The sequence below is a fragment of the Entelurus aequoreus genome, linkage group LG08 (genome assembly GCF_033978785.1).
Source record: "Entelurus aequoreus isolate RoL-2023_Sb linkage group LG08, RoL_Eaeq_v1.1, whole genome shotgun sequence".
Taxonomy (NCBI): Eukaryota; Metazoa; Chordata; class Actinopteri; order Syngnathiformes; family Syngnathidae; genus Entelurus; species Entelurus aequoreus.
Genome location: NC_084738.1, coordinates 3,356,660 through 3,371,659, shown reverse-complemented (window position 1 = coordinate 3,371,659; position 15,000 = coordinate 3,356,660). Strand labels below are relative to the sequence as shown.

General features: G+C 35.3%; 1 protein-coding gene across 1 annotated transcript in view; it reads left to right on the top strand.

The window, feature by feature from the left end:
- Nucleotides 1–2,023: 2,023 nt before the first annotated feature.
- Nucleotides 2,024–15,000, top strand: part of hpdl (4-hydroxyphenylpyruvate dioxygenase-like) — a 14,764-nt gene continuing 1,787 nt past the window's right edge. Inside the window, exons 1-3 of the mRNA XM_062055348.1 lie at nucleotides 2,024–2,673; nucleotides 10,141–10,307; nucleotides 12,773–12,924. Coding sequence (XP_061911332.1) covers nucleotides 2,024–2,673; nucleotides 10,141–10,307; nucleotides 12,773–12,924 — 969 coding nt within the window. The remainder of the gene's footprint in view (nucleotides 2,674–10,140; nucleotides 10,308–12,772; nucleotides 12,925–15,000) is intronic.

Genomic DNA, 15,000 nt, shown 5'->3' with positions numbered 1-15,000 from the left:
TATATATATATATATATATATATATATATATATATATATATATTATATATATAATATATATATATATATATATATATATATATATTATATATATATATATATATAATATAATATATAATAGTATATATTATATTTGTTCTGTCCTCATATATATACATATATATTTATAATATATATAATATATATATATATATATATATATATATATATATATATATATATATTATATATATATATATATATATATATATATATATATATATATATATCCATCCATCCATCCATTTTTTACCGCTTATTCCCTTCGGGTCGCGGGGGGCGCTGGAGCCTATCTCAGCTACAATCGGGCGGAAGGCGGGGTACACCCTGGACAAGTCGCCACCTCATCGCAGGGCCAACACAGATAGACAGACAACATTCACACTCACATTCACACACTAGGGACCATTTAGTGTTGCCAATCAACCTATCCCCAGGTGCATGTCTTTGGAGGTGGGAGGAAGCCGGAGTACCCGGAGGGAACCCACGCAGTCACGGGGAGAACATGCAAACTCCACACAGAAAGATCCCGAGGCCAGGATTGAACTCACGACTACTCAGGACCTTCGTATTGTGAGGCAGACGCACTAACCTCTCTTCCACCGTGCTGCCTTATATATATATATATTATATATATAGTATATATATATATATATATATATATATATATATATATATATATTATATATATATATTTATATATATATATATATATATATATATATATATATATATATATTATATATATAAATATATATATATATATATATGTATATAGTTAGATATATTATATTATAGTAATATATATATATTATACATACATATATATTATATATATACATACATATGTATATATAGTATGTATAGATGTATATATTATACTTATATATATAGTATATATATAGTATATATCAGTATATATATATATATGTATATAGTGTATATATATGTCTAGTTATATATAGATAATATATATAACATATATATACATATATATATATATATGGTATATATGATGTTAGTATTGTTATATGTAGTATATATATATATATATATATATAATATGTAATATATATATATTATATTATATGTATATATACATATATATATATATGTATATAGTATATTAGTATATGTATATATATATATTGTATATATATGATAGTATATATTATATATATGATACATTATATATATATATATATATATACATATATATAGTATACATATTAATATATATAATGTTATAGATAATATATATTATATATATATACATATATATATATATATATATATATATATATATATATATATATATATATATATACATATATATATACATATATATATGTATATATATATATATATACATATATATACATATATATATATATATATACATATATATACATACATATATATATATATATATATATATATATATATATACATATATATATATACATACATATACTGTATATATATATATATATATATATATATATATATATATATATATATATATATATATATATATATATATATATATATATATATATATATATATATATATATATATATATATATATATATATATATACTGATGTAGCGGCTGGCTACGGGGTGTTAGCCAATGGCTTTGGCTGGGGGGCGGGACTTCCGGGGAAGTTAGGTAAGTGACGTTGTTGACAGGAAGTGTTGGTTCGAGTTTTGCCGGGAAAGGAGATAGACGCATGTTGGAGCTGTTGTGTGCCTTAAATGCATCTTGTATAATAAATGCAAGATAACTGAAGAAGTCTCTGAGCCTACATTCCTGAGATCATTACAATATATATATATATATAATTATTAATATTATTATTCTGTCAAAATGGAGATAGATAGTTGAGTACTTTACAGATGCATATTATTTCCGGGTCGTTTTAATGAAGTGGCGGGTCATCCCTTATAAGGACGCATCCTTATAAGGGATGACATAACAAACATGGCGGCCTACCTGAGAAGGATGCATCACATTTCGCTCCACGTGTCCAACGTGGACAAAATAGCCAACGACTTTGTGTCCAAATTTAAGTTCCACTTATTCGCCACCAGGCTGACGGACCGAAGCAGGCAGCTGGCGTTCAGAACCGGCTCGGCGGTGTTTGTGGTGAGCGAGAGGGGGAGAAACCACCGCACTGCTCCCTCATTGACCGGAGAACCGGCGGACACACACTCCCGGAAGCCACCGGCGGGATGTCTCTACGACGTCAGCCCGCACTACCCGGTGGACACGGTGTGCAACGTCTGCTTCGAGGTGGAGGACGTGCAGGGGTCGTTTGATGCTCTCCGGCGCCGGGGCTGCAGCTTCCTGGTGCCGCCTACTACTGTCCGGGACCGGCAAGGCCAGGTCACGTACGCCGTTCTTAAGTCCATCTTGGGGAATGTTTGCCACACGTTACTCGACAAGACGAAGTACGACGGGAGCTTTTTGCCCGGCTTCGACCTCGTCGACGAAGACCCGAGCGCCACCGGGGACGTTTGTCCTGTCACGCATGTGGACCACGTCGCCATGGTGTCCCCCATCGGGACCAGCCAGCAGGTCCTGAACTGGTACGAGCACGTTCTGGGCTTTCAGAGGTTTTTCGTTCACAGGTAAGACACACATTTATTCACGCTTAATATCATTTATATGTCTATTGTCTGCATTTTAATTTTGCTTTTATTTTCTTTCATTTCACTTTGTTGTCTGTGAAGCACTTTGAGTCTGCCTTGTGTATGAAAAGCGCTATACAAATAAAGTTGCCTTGCCTTGCCTTGCCTATTGCAGGGGTCGGCAAGCCAAAATGTGGAAAGAGCCATATTGGACCAAAAAATAATAATAATTTTAAAAAAAATGTCTGGAGCCGCAAGAAATTAAAAACCTTATATAAGTGTTATAATGAAGGCAACACATGATGTAAGTGTCTATATTAGCCTACTATCAAAATGACTTTAAAAGTCTTATATAAGTGTTATAATGAAGGCAACACATGATGTAAGTGTCTATATTAGCCTACTATCAAAATGACTTTAAAAGTCTTATATAAGTGTTATAATGAAGGCAACACATGATGTAAGTGTCTATATTAGCCTACTATCAAACTGATTTTAAAAGTCTTATATAAGTGTTATAATGAAGGCAACACATGATGTAAGTGTCTATATTAGCTATATTAGCCTACTATCAAACTGACTTTAAAAGTCTTATATAAGTGTTATAATGAAGGCAACACATGATGTAAGTGTCTATATTAGCTATATTAGCCTACTATCAATATGACTTTAAAAGTCTTATGTAAGTGTTATAATGAAGGCAACACATGATGTAAGTGTCTATATTAGCTATATTAGCCTACTATCAAACTGACTTTAAAAGTCTTATATAAGTGTTATAATGAAGGCAACACATGATGTAAGTGTCTATATTAGCCTACTATCAAAATGACTTAAAAAGTCTTAAATAAGTATTATAATGAAGGCAAGACATGATGTAAGTGTTTAGATTAGCCTACTATCGAAATGACTTTAAAAGTCGTATATAAGTGTTATAATGAAGGCAACACATGATGTAAGTGTCTATATTAGCCTACTATCAAAATTACTTCAAAAGTATTATATAAGTGTTATAATGAAGGCAACACATGATGTAAGTGTCTATATTAGCCTACTATCAAACTGACTTTAAAAGTCTTATATAAGTGTTATAATGAAGGCAACACATGATGTAAGTGTCTATATTAGCTATATTAGCCTACTATCAAAATGACTTTAAAAGTCTTATATAAGTGTTATAATGAAGGCAACACATGATGTAAGTGTCTATATTAGTTATATTAGCCTACTATCAAACTGACTTTAAAAGTCTTATATAAGTGTTATAATGAAGGCAACACATGATGTAAGTGTCTATATTAGCCTACTATCAATATGACTTTAAAGGTCTTATCTAAGTGTTATAATGAAGGAAACACATGATGTAAGTGTCTATATTAGCCTACTATCAAAATGACTTTAAAAGTCTTAAATAAGTATTATAATGAAGGAAAGACATGATGTAAGTGTTTAGATTAGCCTACTATCGAAATGACTTTAAAAGTCGTATATAAGTGTTATAATGAAGGCAACACATGATGTAAGTGTCTATATTAGCCTACTATCAAAATTACTTCAAAAGTATTATATAAGTGTTATAATGAAGGCAACACATGATGTAAGTGTCTATATTAGCCTACTATCAAACTGACTTTAAAAGTCTTATATAAGTGTTATAATGAAGGCAACACATGATGTAAGTGTCTATATTAGCTATATTAGCCTACTATCAAAATGACTTTAAAAGTCTTATATAAGTGTTATAATGAAGGCAACACATGATGTAAGTGTCTATATTAGTTATATTAGCCTACTATCAAACTGACTTTAAAAGTCTTATATAAGTGTTATAATGAAGGCAACACATGATGTAAGTGTCTATATTAGCCTACTATCAATATGACTTTAAAGGTCTTATCTAAGTGTTATAATGAAGGTAACACATGATGTAAGTGTCTATATTAGCCTACTATCAAAATGACTTTAAAAGTCTTATATAAGTGTTATAATGAAGGCAACACATGATGTAAGTGTCTATATTAGCCTACTATCAATATGACTTTAAAGGTCTTATCTAAGTGTTATAATGAAGGCAACACATGATGTAAGTGTCTATATTAGCCTACTATCAATATGACTTTAAAGGTCTTATCTAAGTGTTATAATGAAGGCAACACATGATGTAAGTGTCTATATTAGCCTACTATCAATATGACTTTAAAGGTCTTATCTAAGTGTTATAATGAAGGCAACACATGATGTAAGTGTCTATATTAGCCTACTATCAATATGACTTTAAAGGTCTTATCTAAGTGTTATAATGAAGGCAACACATGATGTAAGTGTCTATATTAGCCTACTATCAAAATGACTTTAAAAGTCTTATATAAGTGTTATAATGAAGGCAACACATGATGTAAGTGTCTATATTAGTTATATTAGCCTACTATCAAAGGCTGACACAAATCTTCGTTTACAGAAATGTTGTATTTTAATTTATATTCTACACATTTTTGCAACATTGGAAACCATTAATAAAAATGAGGCTTCTTACAAGATGAGATAACTTCTGGAAATGACTGGCTCAGAATGGCCAAAGGTATAAATGTGTGTGTCCACGTTTAAGGAAACGACAGGCTGTCTTCTTGTAAGGGATTTATTACAATCTTGGCAAGCTGGATAACGTTTGCTGTGGTCTGGAACAACATGGCAGACAAAAAACTATCAGAAATGCAGTCAACATAACATACAGATGATGTGTCATGAGACATGCAAATATAAATTAAATACACAGAGGACATAAGTAAAGGAAATTAAATGAGCTCAAATATACCTACAAACGAGGCATAATAGCCTAAATAGCATGTTAGCATCGATTAGCTTGCAGTCCAAATATGCCTGATTAGCACTCCAGCAAATCAACAAAGCTCACCTTTGTGCATTCACGCACTGCATGAAACGTTTGGTGGACAAAATGAGACAAAGAAGGAGTGGCATAAAACGCGTCTTTCTGTGGCAACGCCGGAGAAAGTTGTACATGTAAACCATGGGTGTCAAACTCTGGCCCGCCGTGTAATTTCACTTGGCCCGTGAGGCAATATCAAATTAACACCAGAGCTGGCCCGCCGATCACATGCAGTGGCGGTGGCGCGGTACACCGCTAATTATCATACTCATACTTGCCAAACCTCCCGGGAGACTCCCAGATTTCAATGCCGCTCCCGGGAATGGTAACATCCCCTTTTCGTCCAGTCCAACGAGTGCTGGCCCAGTTACATATAGTGTGCGGCTTTGGCACGCACTCAGAAGTGAATGCAAGGCATACTTGATCTTCAGCCATACAGGTCACACTGAGGGTGCCGGTATAAAAAAACTTTAACATTGTTAGAAATATACGCCACACTGTGAATCCACACCAAACAAGAATGACAAACACATTTTGGGAGAACATCCGCACAGTAAGACAACATAAACACAACAGAACAAAAACCCAGAACCCTTTGCAGCACTAACTCTTCCGGGACGCTACAAGGTGTGTGTGTGTGTGTGGGGGCGGGGGTGGGGGCTTTGGAGGTAGCGGGGGTGTATATTGTAGCATCCCGGAGGAGTTAGTGCTGCAAAGGGTTCTGGGTATTTGTTCTGTGTTTATGTTGTGTTACTGTGCGGATGTTCTCCCAAAATGTGTTTGTCATTCTTGTTTGGTGTGGATTCACAGTGTGGCGTATATTTCTAACAATGTTAAAGTTGCTTATACGGCCACTCTCAGTGTAACCTGTATGGCTGTTGATGAAGTATGCTCTGCATTTACGTGTGTGTGTGCGTACAGGAGCCGCTCATATCTTGTGACTGGGCGGGCACGTTGTTAGACGGGATGAAAAGCGGCCGTGACGTCAGCTCGTAGAAGACGTTAAAAGCAGTGCCTGTAAGGCACGCCCCCAAGACTGTGGAATACGAGAAATAATGACTGATGATAATAATGACGGTTGCCTCAGCTCAAAGCCTGAGCCCCGACATTAATGAACTAGCATCCAAGAAAAGATGGCAGGTATCTGGCTTGGGCACATCAGATTAGATCAGTGTGTTGCAAACTGAGCAGTTTAAAGTCCAGAATGGTTGGTTTATTCATTATTTTATTTTCAAATGTATTAGCCTGTGGAAAAAGTTAATGTTGATATTTACCTCAGAAGGCTGCAAATAGAAAAGAGGCATTCCATTTTTATTTACCGTATTTCCTTGAATAGCCGCAGGGGCGCTAATTAATTTAAAACCTCTTCTCACCCCTGCGTTTACCAAAAGCAGGCGAGATTGCCATGCATGCGGTAATTATTTTAAAACCTCTTCTCACTCCGGCGCTTACCTTATCATGAAAAGCACATTTAATAAAAAAAAAAACGTTATTATGGTCTTACCTTTAGGTATAAGTGAGTCCATGCCAGCTCCTTTTGAAGAAAAGCATCGATATAGAAGTCTTCCTTATCTTTCTTCAGTTTTAAAAGTCTCTCTGTCTCGATGGAGATCTTCCTTTTAAGTATTACCTCCTGCTTCGATTGAAAGTCCACTTTAGAAAACGGTTTTATTTTAGATATGTAATCCTCCATGGTAAAATAAATGGCTGCGCACTATTGCTGCCTGTTGTCTTCTTCTGCAGCACCGGTCTTCTGCAGTACCAGCAGTCGCAAGAAGGATCACTAGCGCCCTCTACCACCAGGAGGCGGGAGTCATTTAATGACTCATGTTTGACCCGGCGGAAGTGCCAAGCATGCGCTAATTATTTTGCGAAACGAGTTTGACCCGGCTGTAATTCTAGGCATGCGAATACCATATTCCCGGCGCCAATTCAAGGAAATACGGTAAATTGTATTTGATATGCCATTGATATTTTTTAATTATTATTATTATTAGAAACTCGATTTTGCATGTCACTATAAAGTTATATAAGCCTTGCTTGTTCAATATTTAATGCAAAACTTGTTTGGGTTCCTATTAAAAGGTTAATTTGTTCAACCTTGGCCCGCGGCTTTGCTCAGTTTTAAATTTTGTCCCACTCTGTATTTGAGTTTGACACCCCTGATGTAAACAAACGACGATGAGTTCAAGGATCGCTGAAATTAGTCGGACAAAACGGCGCTTGCCAAATACTCTCATCAGTGAAGCATGTATAACATAAACAGTGGGATTTCTAACAATTAGGAAGGTTTGTTCTCCTACAAAAAATATATTAAAACTAGGGATGTCCGATAATGGCTTTTTGCCGATATCCGATATGCCGATATTGTCCAACTCTTTAATTACCGATACCGATATCAACCGATACCGATATCAACCGATATATACAGTCGTGGGATTAACACATTATTATGCCTAATTTGGACAACCAGGTATGGTGAAGATAAGGTACTTTTAAAAAAAATAAATAAATAAGATAACTAAATTAAAAACATTTTCTTGAATAAAAAAGAAAGTAAAACAATATAAAAACAGTTACATAGAAACTAGTAATGAATGAAAATGAGTAAAATTAACTGTTAAAGGTTAGTACTATTAGTGGAGCAGCAGCACGCACAATCATGTGTGCTTACGGACTGTATCCCTTGCAGACTGTATTGATATATATTGATATATAATGTAGGAAGCAGAATATTGATAACAGAAAGAAATGGGGGGAGGGAGGTTTTTTGGGTTGGTGCACTAATTGTAAGTGTATCTTGTGTTTTTTATGTTGATTTAATAATAATTAAAACATTTAAAAAAAAAAAAAACACGATACAGATAATAAAAAAAACGATACCGATAATTTCTGATATTACATTTTTGACGCATTTATCGGCCGATAATATCGGCCTGCCGATATTATCGGACATCCCTAATAAATAGTACTTTATTGATTCCTTCAGGACATGACGACAGATGTATTTTTTTAATGCATTCTAAATATTTTAATTAATTGTAGGGATGTCCGATAATGGCTTTTTGCCGATATCCGATATTCCGATATTTTCCAACTCTTTAATTACCGATACCGATATCAACCGATACCGATATCAACCGATATATGCAGTCGTGGAATTAACACATTATTATGCCTAATTTGGACAACCAGGTATGGTGAAGATAAGGTACTTTTTTAAAAAAAAAAAATAAAATAAGATAACTAAATTAAAAACATTTTCTGGAATAAAAAGAGAAAGTAAAACAATATAAAAACAGTTACATAGAAACTAGTAATGAATGAAAATGAGTAAAATTAACTGTTAAAGGTTAGTATTATTAGTGGAGCAGCAGCACGCACAATCATGTGTGCTTACGGACTGTATCCCTTGCAGACTGTATTGATATATATTGATATATAATGTAGGAACCAGAATATTGATAACAGAAAGAAATGGGGGGAGAGAGGTTTTTTGGGTTGGTGCACTAATTGTAAGTGTATCTTGTGTTTTTTATGTTGATTTAATAATAATTAAAAAAAAAAAAAAAAAAAACAACGATACAGATAATAAAAAAAAAACGATACCGATAATTTCTGATATTACATTTTTGACGCATTTATCGGCCGATAATATCGGCTTGCCGATATTATCGGACATCCCTAATAAATAGTACTTTATTGATTCCTTCAGGACATGACGACAGATGTATTTTTTTAATGCATTCTAAATATTTTAATTAATTGTAGGGATGTCCGATAATGGCTTTTTGCCGGTATCCGATATTCCGATATTTTCCAACTCTTTAATTACCGATACCGATATCAACCGATACCGATATCAACCGATATATGCAGTCGTGGAATTAACACATTATTATGCCTAATTTGGACAACCATGTATGGTGAAGATAAGGTACTTTTTAAAAAAATGAATCAAATAAAATAAGATAAATAAATTAAAAACATTTTCTTGAATAAAAAAGAAAGTAAAACAATATAAAAACAGTTACATGGAAACTAGTAATTAATGAAAATGAGTAAAATTAACTGTTAAAGGTTAGTACTATTAGTGGAGCAGCAGCACGCACAATCATGTGTGCTTACGGACTGTATCCCTTGCAGACTGTATTGATATATATTGATATATAATGTAGGAAGCAGAATATTGATAACAGAAAGAAATGGGGGGAGGGAGGTTTTTTGGGTTGGTGCACTAATTGTAAGTGTATCTTGTGTTTTTTATGTTGATTTAATAATAATTAAAACATTTAAAAAAAAAAAAACACGATACAGATAATAAAAAAACCGATACCGATAATTTCCGATATTACATTTTAACCCATTTATCGGACGATAATATCGGACATCCCTAATTAAAACAAAACTCTTTTTTTTTTCTTCATCTTTTTCCATTCTCACACATCTCTGAAAGAGGTCCAGGGAGCCACGAGGGCGGCAGGAAACTTGCCAAGCACAGACCGACGTCGAGAGTCTTAGGAATATATAACGACAATGGTTCCACACCTATCGTTTATGTCTCGCCGTCTGCCTCTCTGCAGCGAGGACGACGTGGATGGGGGTTTGGTCGTCAACCAGAACGGGAAGGGACTCCGACTGGCCGCCATGGAACTCTTGAAATCCAGCGAAACGGGTATCGTCCTTCCTTCTCGCCGCAAACACCAGCCTGACTGCAAGTTTGTTATTGCGGAATCACTCCCTAATCAGGGTAAGTAAATAAGTACCATTATAGTTAAAAAGTAGAGATGTCCGATAATATCGGACTGCCGATATTATCGGCCGATAAATGCTTTAAAATGTAATATCGGTAATTATCGGCATCGGTTTCAAAAAGTACAATTTATGACTTTTTAAAACGCAGCTGTACGGAGTGGTACACGGACGTAGGGAGAAGTACAGAGCAGTTGCGTCTCCCAGTCATACTTGCCAACCCTCCCGATTTTCCCGGGAGACTCCCGAATTTCAGTGCCCCTCCCAAAAATCTCCCGGGGCAACCATTCTCCCGAATTTCTCCCGATTTCCACCCAGACAACAATATTAGGGGCGTGCCTTAAAGGCACTGCCTTTGCGTGCCGGCCCAATCACATAATATCTACGGCTTTTCACACACACAAGTGAATGCAATGCATACTTGGTCAACAGCCATACAGGTCACACTGAGGGTGGCCGTATAAACAACTTTAACACTGTTACAAATATGCACCACACTGTGAACCCACACCAAAAAAGGATGACAAACACATTTCAGGAGAACATCCGCACCGTAACACAACAAACACAACAGAACAAATACCCAGAACCCCTTGCAGCACTAACTCTTCCAGGACGCTAAAATATACACCCCCCCGCTACTGTCCCCCCCCCCCCCGTCCCCCACCCCCAATCTCAACCCCGCCCACCTCAACCTCCTCATGCTCTCTCAGGAAGAGCATATCCCAAATTCCAAAATGCTGTTTTGAGGCATGTTAAAAAAAATAATGCACTTTGTGACTTCAATAATAATTAAAGCTGCAAGCAGCGTTGGTGGGGCCCGCATATTTGGCAGGTGCTAGTTGCTGAAGGATGTCAATCTATGAAATGTAGGTCTAAGTGAGACCTACATAGAGGTTTTTGTTTCATGTCTCTAAGACGTTCCTACCGGAAGTTACAAGCAGTTTTGTCTGTGTTTTCCTCCGAGGAGCAGTTTTGTCTGTGTTTTATTCGCGCAATTTTTGAGTTTTGGGGTTCGTTTTTTTATTAGATCGCAATTTCCACCGGTCCTGATGTGTGTGAAAATTTTGGTGAGTTTTGAAGTATTTTAAGGGGGTCAAATTACAGCTCAAAGAGGCAAAAATGAGTGTTTTTAGTACAATTTTGTCTTGAAGGGGGATTTGCCAACTTCCTGTTGGTTTTTGCCCGATGATGTTAAATTATGAAATGTAGGTCTAAGTGAGACCTACATAGAGGTTTTTGTTTCATGTCTCTACGACCTTCCTAGTGGGAGTTACAGGCAGTTTGTTTTTGTTTTTTCCTAGGGGGCGCTAGAGCGCAATTTTGAGTTTTGGGGTTTGGTTTTTTTATTAGATCGCAATTTCCACCGGTCCTGATGTGTGTGAAAAGTTTGGTGAGTTTTGAAGTATTTTAAGGGGGTCAAATTACAGCTCAAAGAGGCAAAAATGAGTGTTTTTAGTACAATTTTGTCTTGAAGGGGGGTTTGCCAACTTCCTGTTGGTTTTTGCCCGAGGATGTTAAATTATGAAATGTAGGTCTAAGTGAGACCTACATAGAGGTTTTTGTTTCATGTCTCTACGACCTTCCTAGTGGGAGTTGCAGGCAGTTTGTTTTTGTTTTTTCCTAGGGGGCGCTAGAGCGCAATTTTGAGTTTTGGGGTTCGGTTTTTTTTTTCAGATCGCAATTTCCACCGGTCCTGATGTGTGTGAAAAGTTTGGTGAGTTTTGAAGTATTTTAAGGGGGTCAAATTACAGCTCAAAGAGGCAAAAATGAGTGTTTTTAGTACATTTTTGTCTTAAATGGGAAATTGCCAACTTCCTGTTGGTTTTTGCCCAAGAATGTGAAATTATGAAATGCAGGTCTAAGTGAGACCTACATAAAGGTTTTTGTTTCATGTCTCTACGACCTTCCGTTTTTCTATGTGTGTGTCAAATTTGGTGAGTTTTGAGGCATGTTAAGGGGGGCCAAAGTAGTGCGCAAAGCTGCGGAATAATAATAAAACCTTACAAATTCAATAGGTTCCTTTGTACAGGTTACATGCGGACCCTAATAATAAAACCTTACAAATTCAATAGGTCCTTTCGTCCCATTGCAAAAGGACTCCCTTTGGGATTCCTTTGAGAATGGGCCGTGCGGGCCCTAAATATGGCAGTGCCATGTTAGCATTTTTTTCCATAACTTGAGTTGATTTATTTTGGAAAACCTTGTTACATTGTTTAATGCATCCAGCGGGGCATCACAACAAAATAAGCCATAATAATGTGTTAATTCCACGACTGTATATATCGGTATCGGTTGATATCGGAATCGGTAATTAAGAGTTGGACAATATCGGATATCGGCAAAAAAGCCATAATCGGACATCTCTATTAAACAGGATAAATAAATGGTCCCATTAGGAAGGGTAAACAATGTCTCTTTGTTAGTACATCTTGATAGGTCAATATTGTCGGGTTCTTTCAGGGAGGAACCAGTTGGACACATTCTTGGAGGAGCACGGGGCCGCAGGGATCCAGCACATTGCGCTGCACACAAGCGACATTCTATCCGCAACCCGCATGATGGCAGACGCCGGCGTGCCTTTTTACCTGAACCCTGCTGCATACTACTCCCAGGTTTGAACGGTGACACGCATATAATAAATAATAAATGGGTTGTACTTGTATAGCGCTTTTCTACCTTCAAGGTACTCAAAGCGCTTTGACACTATTTCCACATTCACACACACATTCACACACTGATGGAGGGAGCTGCCATGCAAGGCGCTAACCAGCAGCCATCAGGAGCAAGGGTGAAGTGTCTTGCCCAAGGACACAACGGACGTGACTAGGATGGTAGAAGGTGGGGATTGAACCCCAGTAACCAGCAACCCTCCGATTGCTGGCACGGCCACTCTACCAACTTCGCCACGCCGTCCCCAAGCATAACTCCTAAACTAAACATGCAATATGTCTAATAATGCATGTATTTATGTAGCTTTGTGAGTTTTACTAGAAACATGTGCTTTTGTAAGGTTTTCAAACACAATTTTTTTGTCTTTTACTCAATAAGAGAAAATGCATTTGAAGCAATAAAAAATAGTTTCAAGCATAACTCCTAAACCAAACATGCAATATGTCTAATAATGCATGTATTCATGTATGTTTGTGAGTTTTACTAGAAACATGTGCTTTTGTAAGGTTTTCAAACACAAAAATATTTTTTTTACTCAATATGACAGTAATGTTTTTAGAATCCTGAGAAAATGCGTTTGAAGCAATACAAAATAGTTTCAAGCATAACTCCTAAACCAAACATGCAATATGTCTAATAATGCCTGTATTCATGTATATTTGTGAGTTTTACTAGAAACATGTGCTTTTGTAAGGTTTTCAAACACATTTTTTTTACTCAATAAGAGAACATTTATTTGAAGCAATAAAACATTGTTTCAAGCATAACTCCTAAACCAAACATGCACTATGTCTAATATTGCCTGTATTTATGTATATTTGTGAGTTTTACTAGAAACATGTGCTTTTGTAAGGTTTTCATACACATAAATAGTTTTTTTACTCAATATGACAGTAATGTTCTTAGAATCCTGAGAAAATGTGTTTAAACCAATAACAAATAGTTCCAAGCATAACTCCTCAACCAAATATGCAATATGTCTAATAATGCCTGTATTAGAAACATGTGCTTTTGTAAGGTTTTCAAACACTTTTTTTTTTTTTACTCAATAAGAGAAAATGGATTTGAAGCAATAAAAAATAGTTTCAAGCATAACTCCTAAACCAAACATGCAATATGTCTAATAATGCCTGTATTCATGTATGTTTGTGAGTTTTACTAGAAACATGTGCTTTTGTAAGGTTTTCAAACACAAAAATATTTTTTTTACTCAGTACGACAGTAATGTTCTTAGAATCCTGAGAAAATGCGTTTAAAGCAATACAAAATAGTTTCAAGCATAACTCCTAAACTAAACATGCAATATGTCTAATATTGCCTGTATTAATGTAGCTTTGTGAGTTTTACTAGAAACATGTGCTTTTGTAAGGTTTTCAAACATAAACTTTTTTTTTTACTCAATATGACAGTAATGTTCTTAGAATCCTGAGAAAATGCGTTTAAAGCAATACAAAATAGTTTCAAGCATAACTCCTAAACCAAACATGCAATATGTCTAATAATGCCTGTATTCATGTATATTTGTGAGTTTTACTAGAAACATGTGCTTTTGTAAGGTTTTCAAACACATTTTTTTTACTCAATAAGAGAACATTTATTTGAAGCAATAAAACATTGTTTCAAGCATAACTCCTAAACCAAACATGCACTATGTCTAATATTGCCTGTATTTATGTATATTTGTGAGTTTTACTAGAAACATGTGCTTTTGTAAGGTTTTCATACACATAAATAGTTTTTTTACTCAATATGACAGTAATGTTCTTAGAATCCTGAGAAAATGTGTTTAAACCAATAACAAATAGTTCCAAGCATAACTCCTCAACCAAATATGCAATATGTCTAATAATGCCTGTATTAGAAACATGTGCTTTTGTAAGGTTTTCAAACACTTTTTTTTTTTTTACTCAATAAGAGAAAATGGATTTGAAGCAATAAAAAATAGTTTCAAGCATAACTCCTAAACCAAACATGCAATATGTCTAATAATGCCTGTATTCATGTATGTTTGTGAGTTT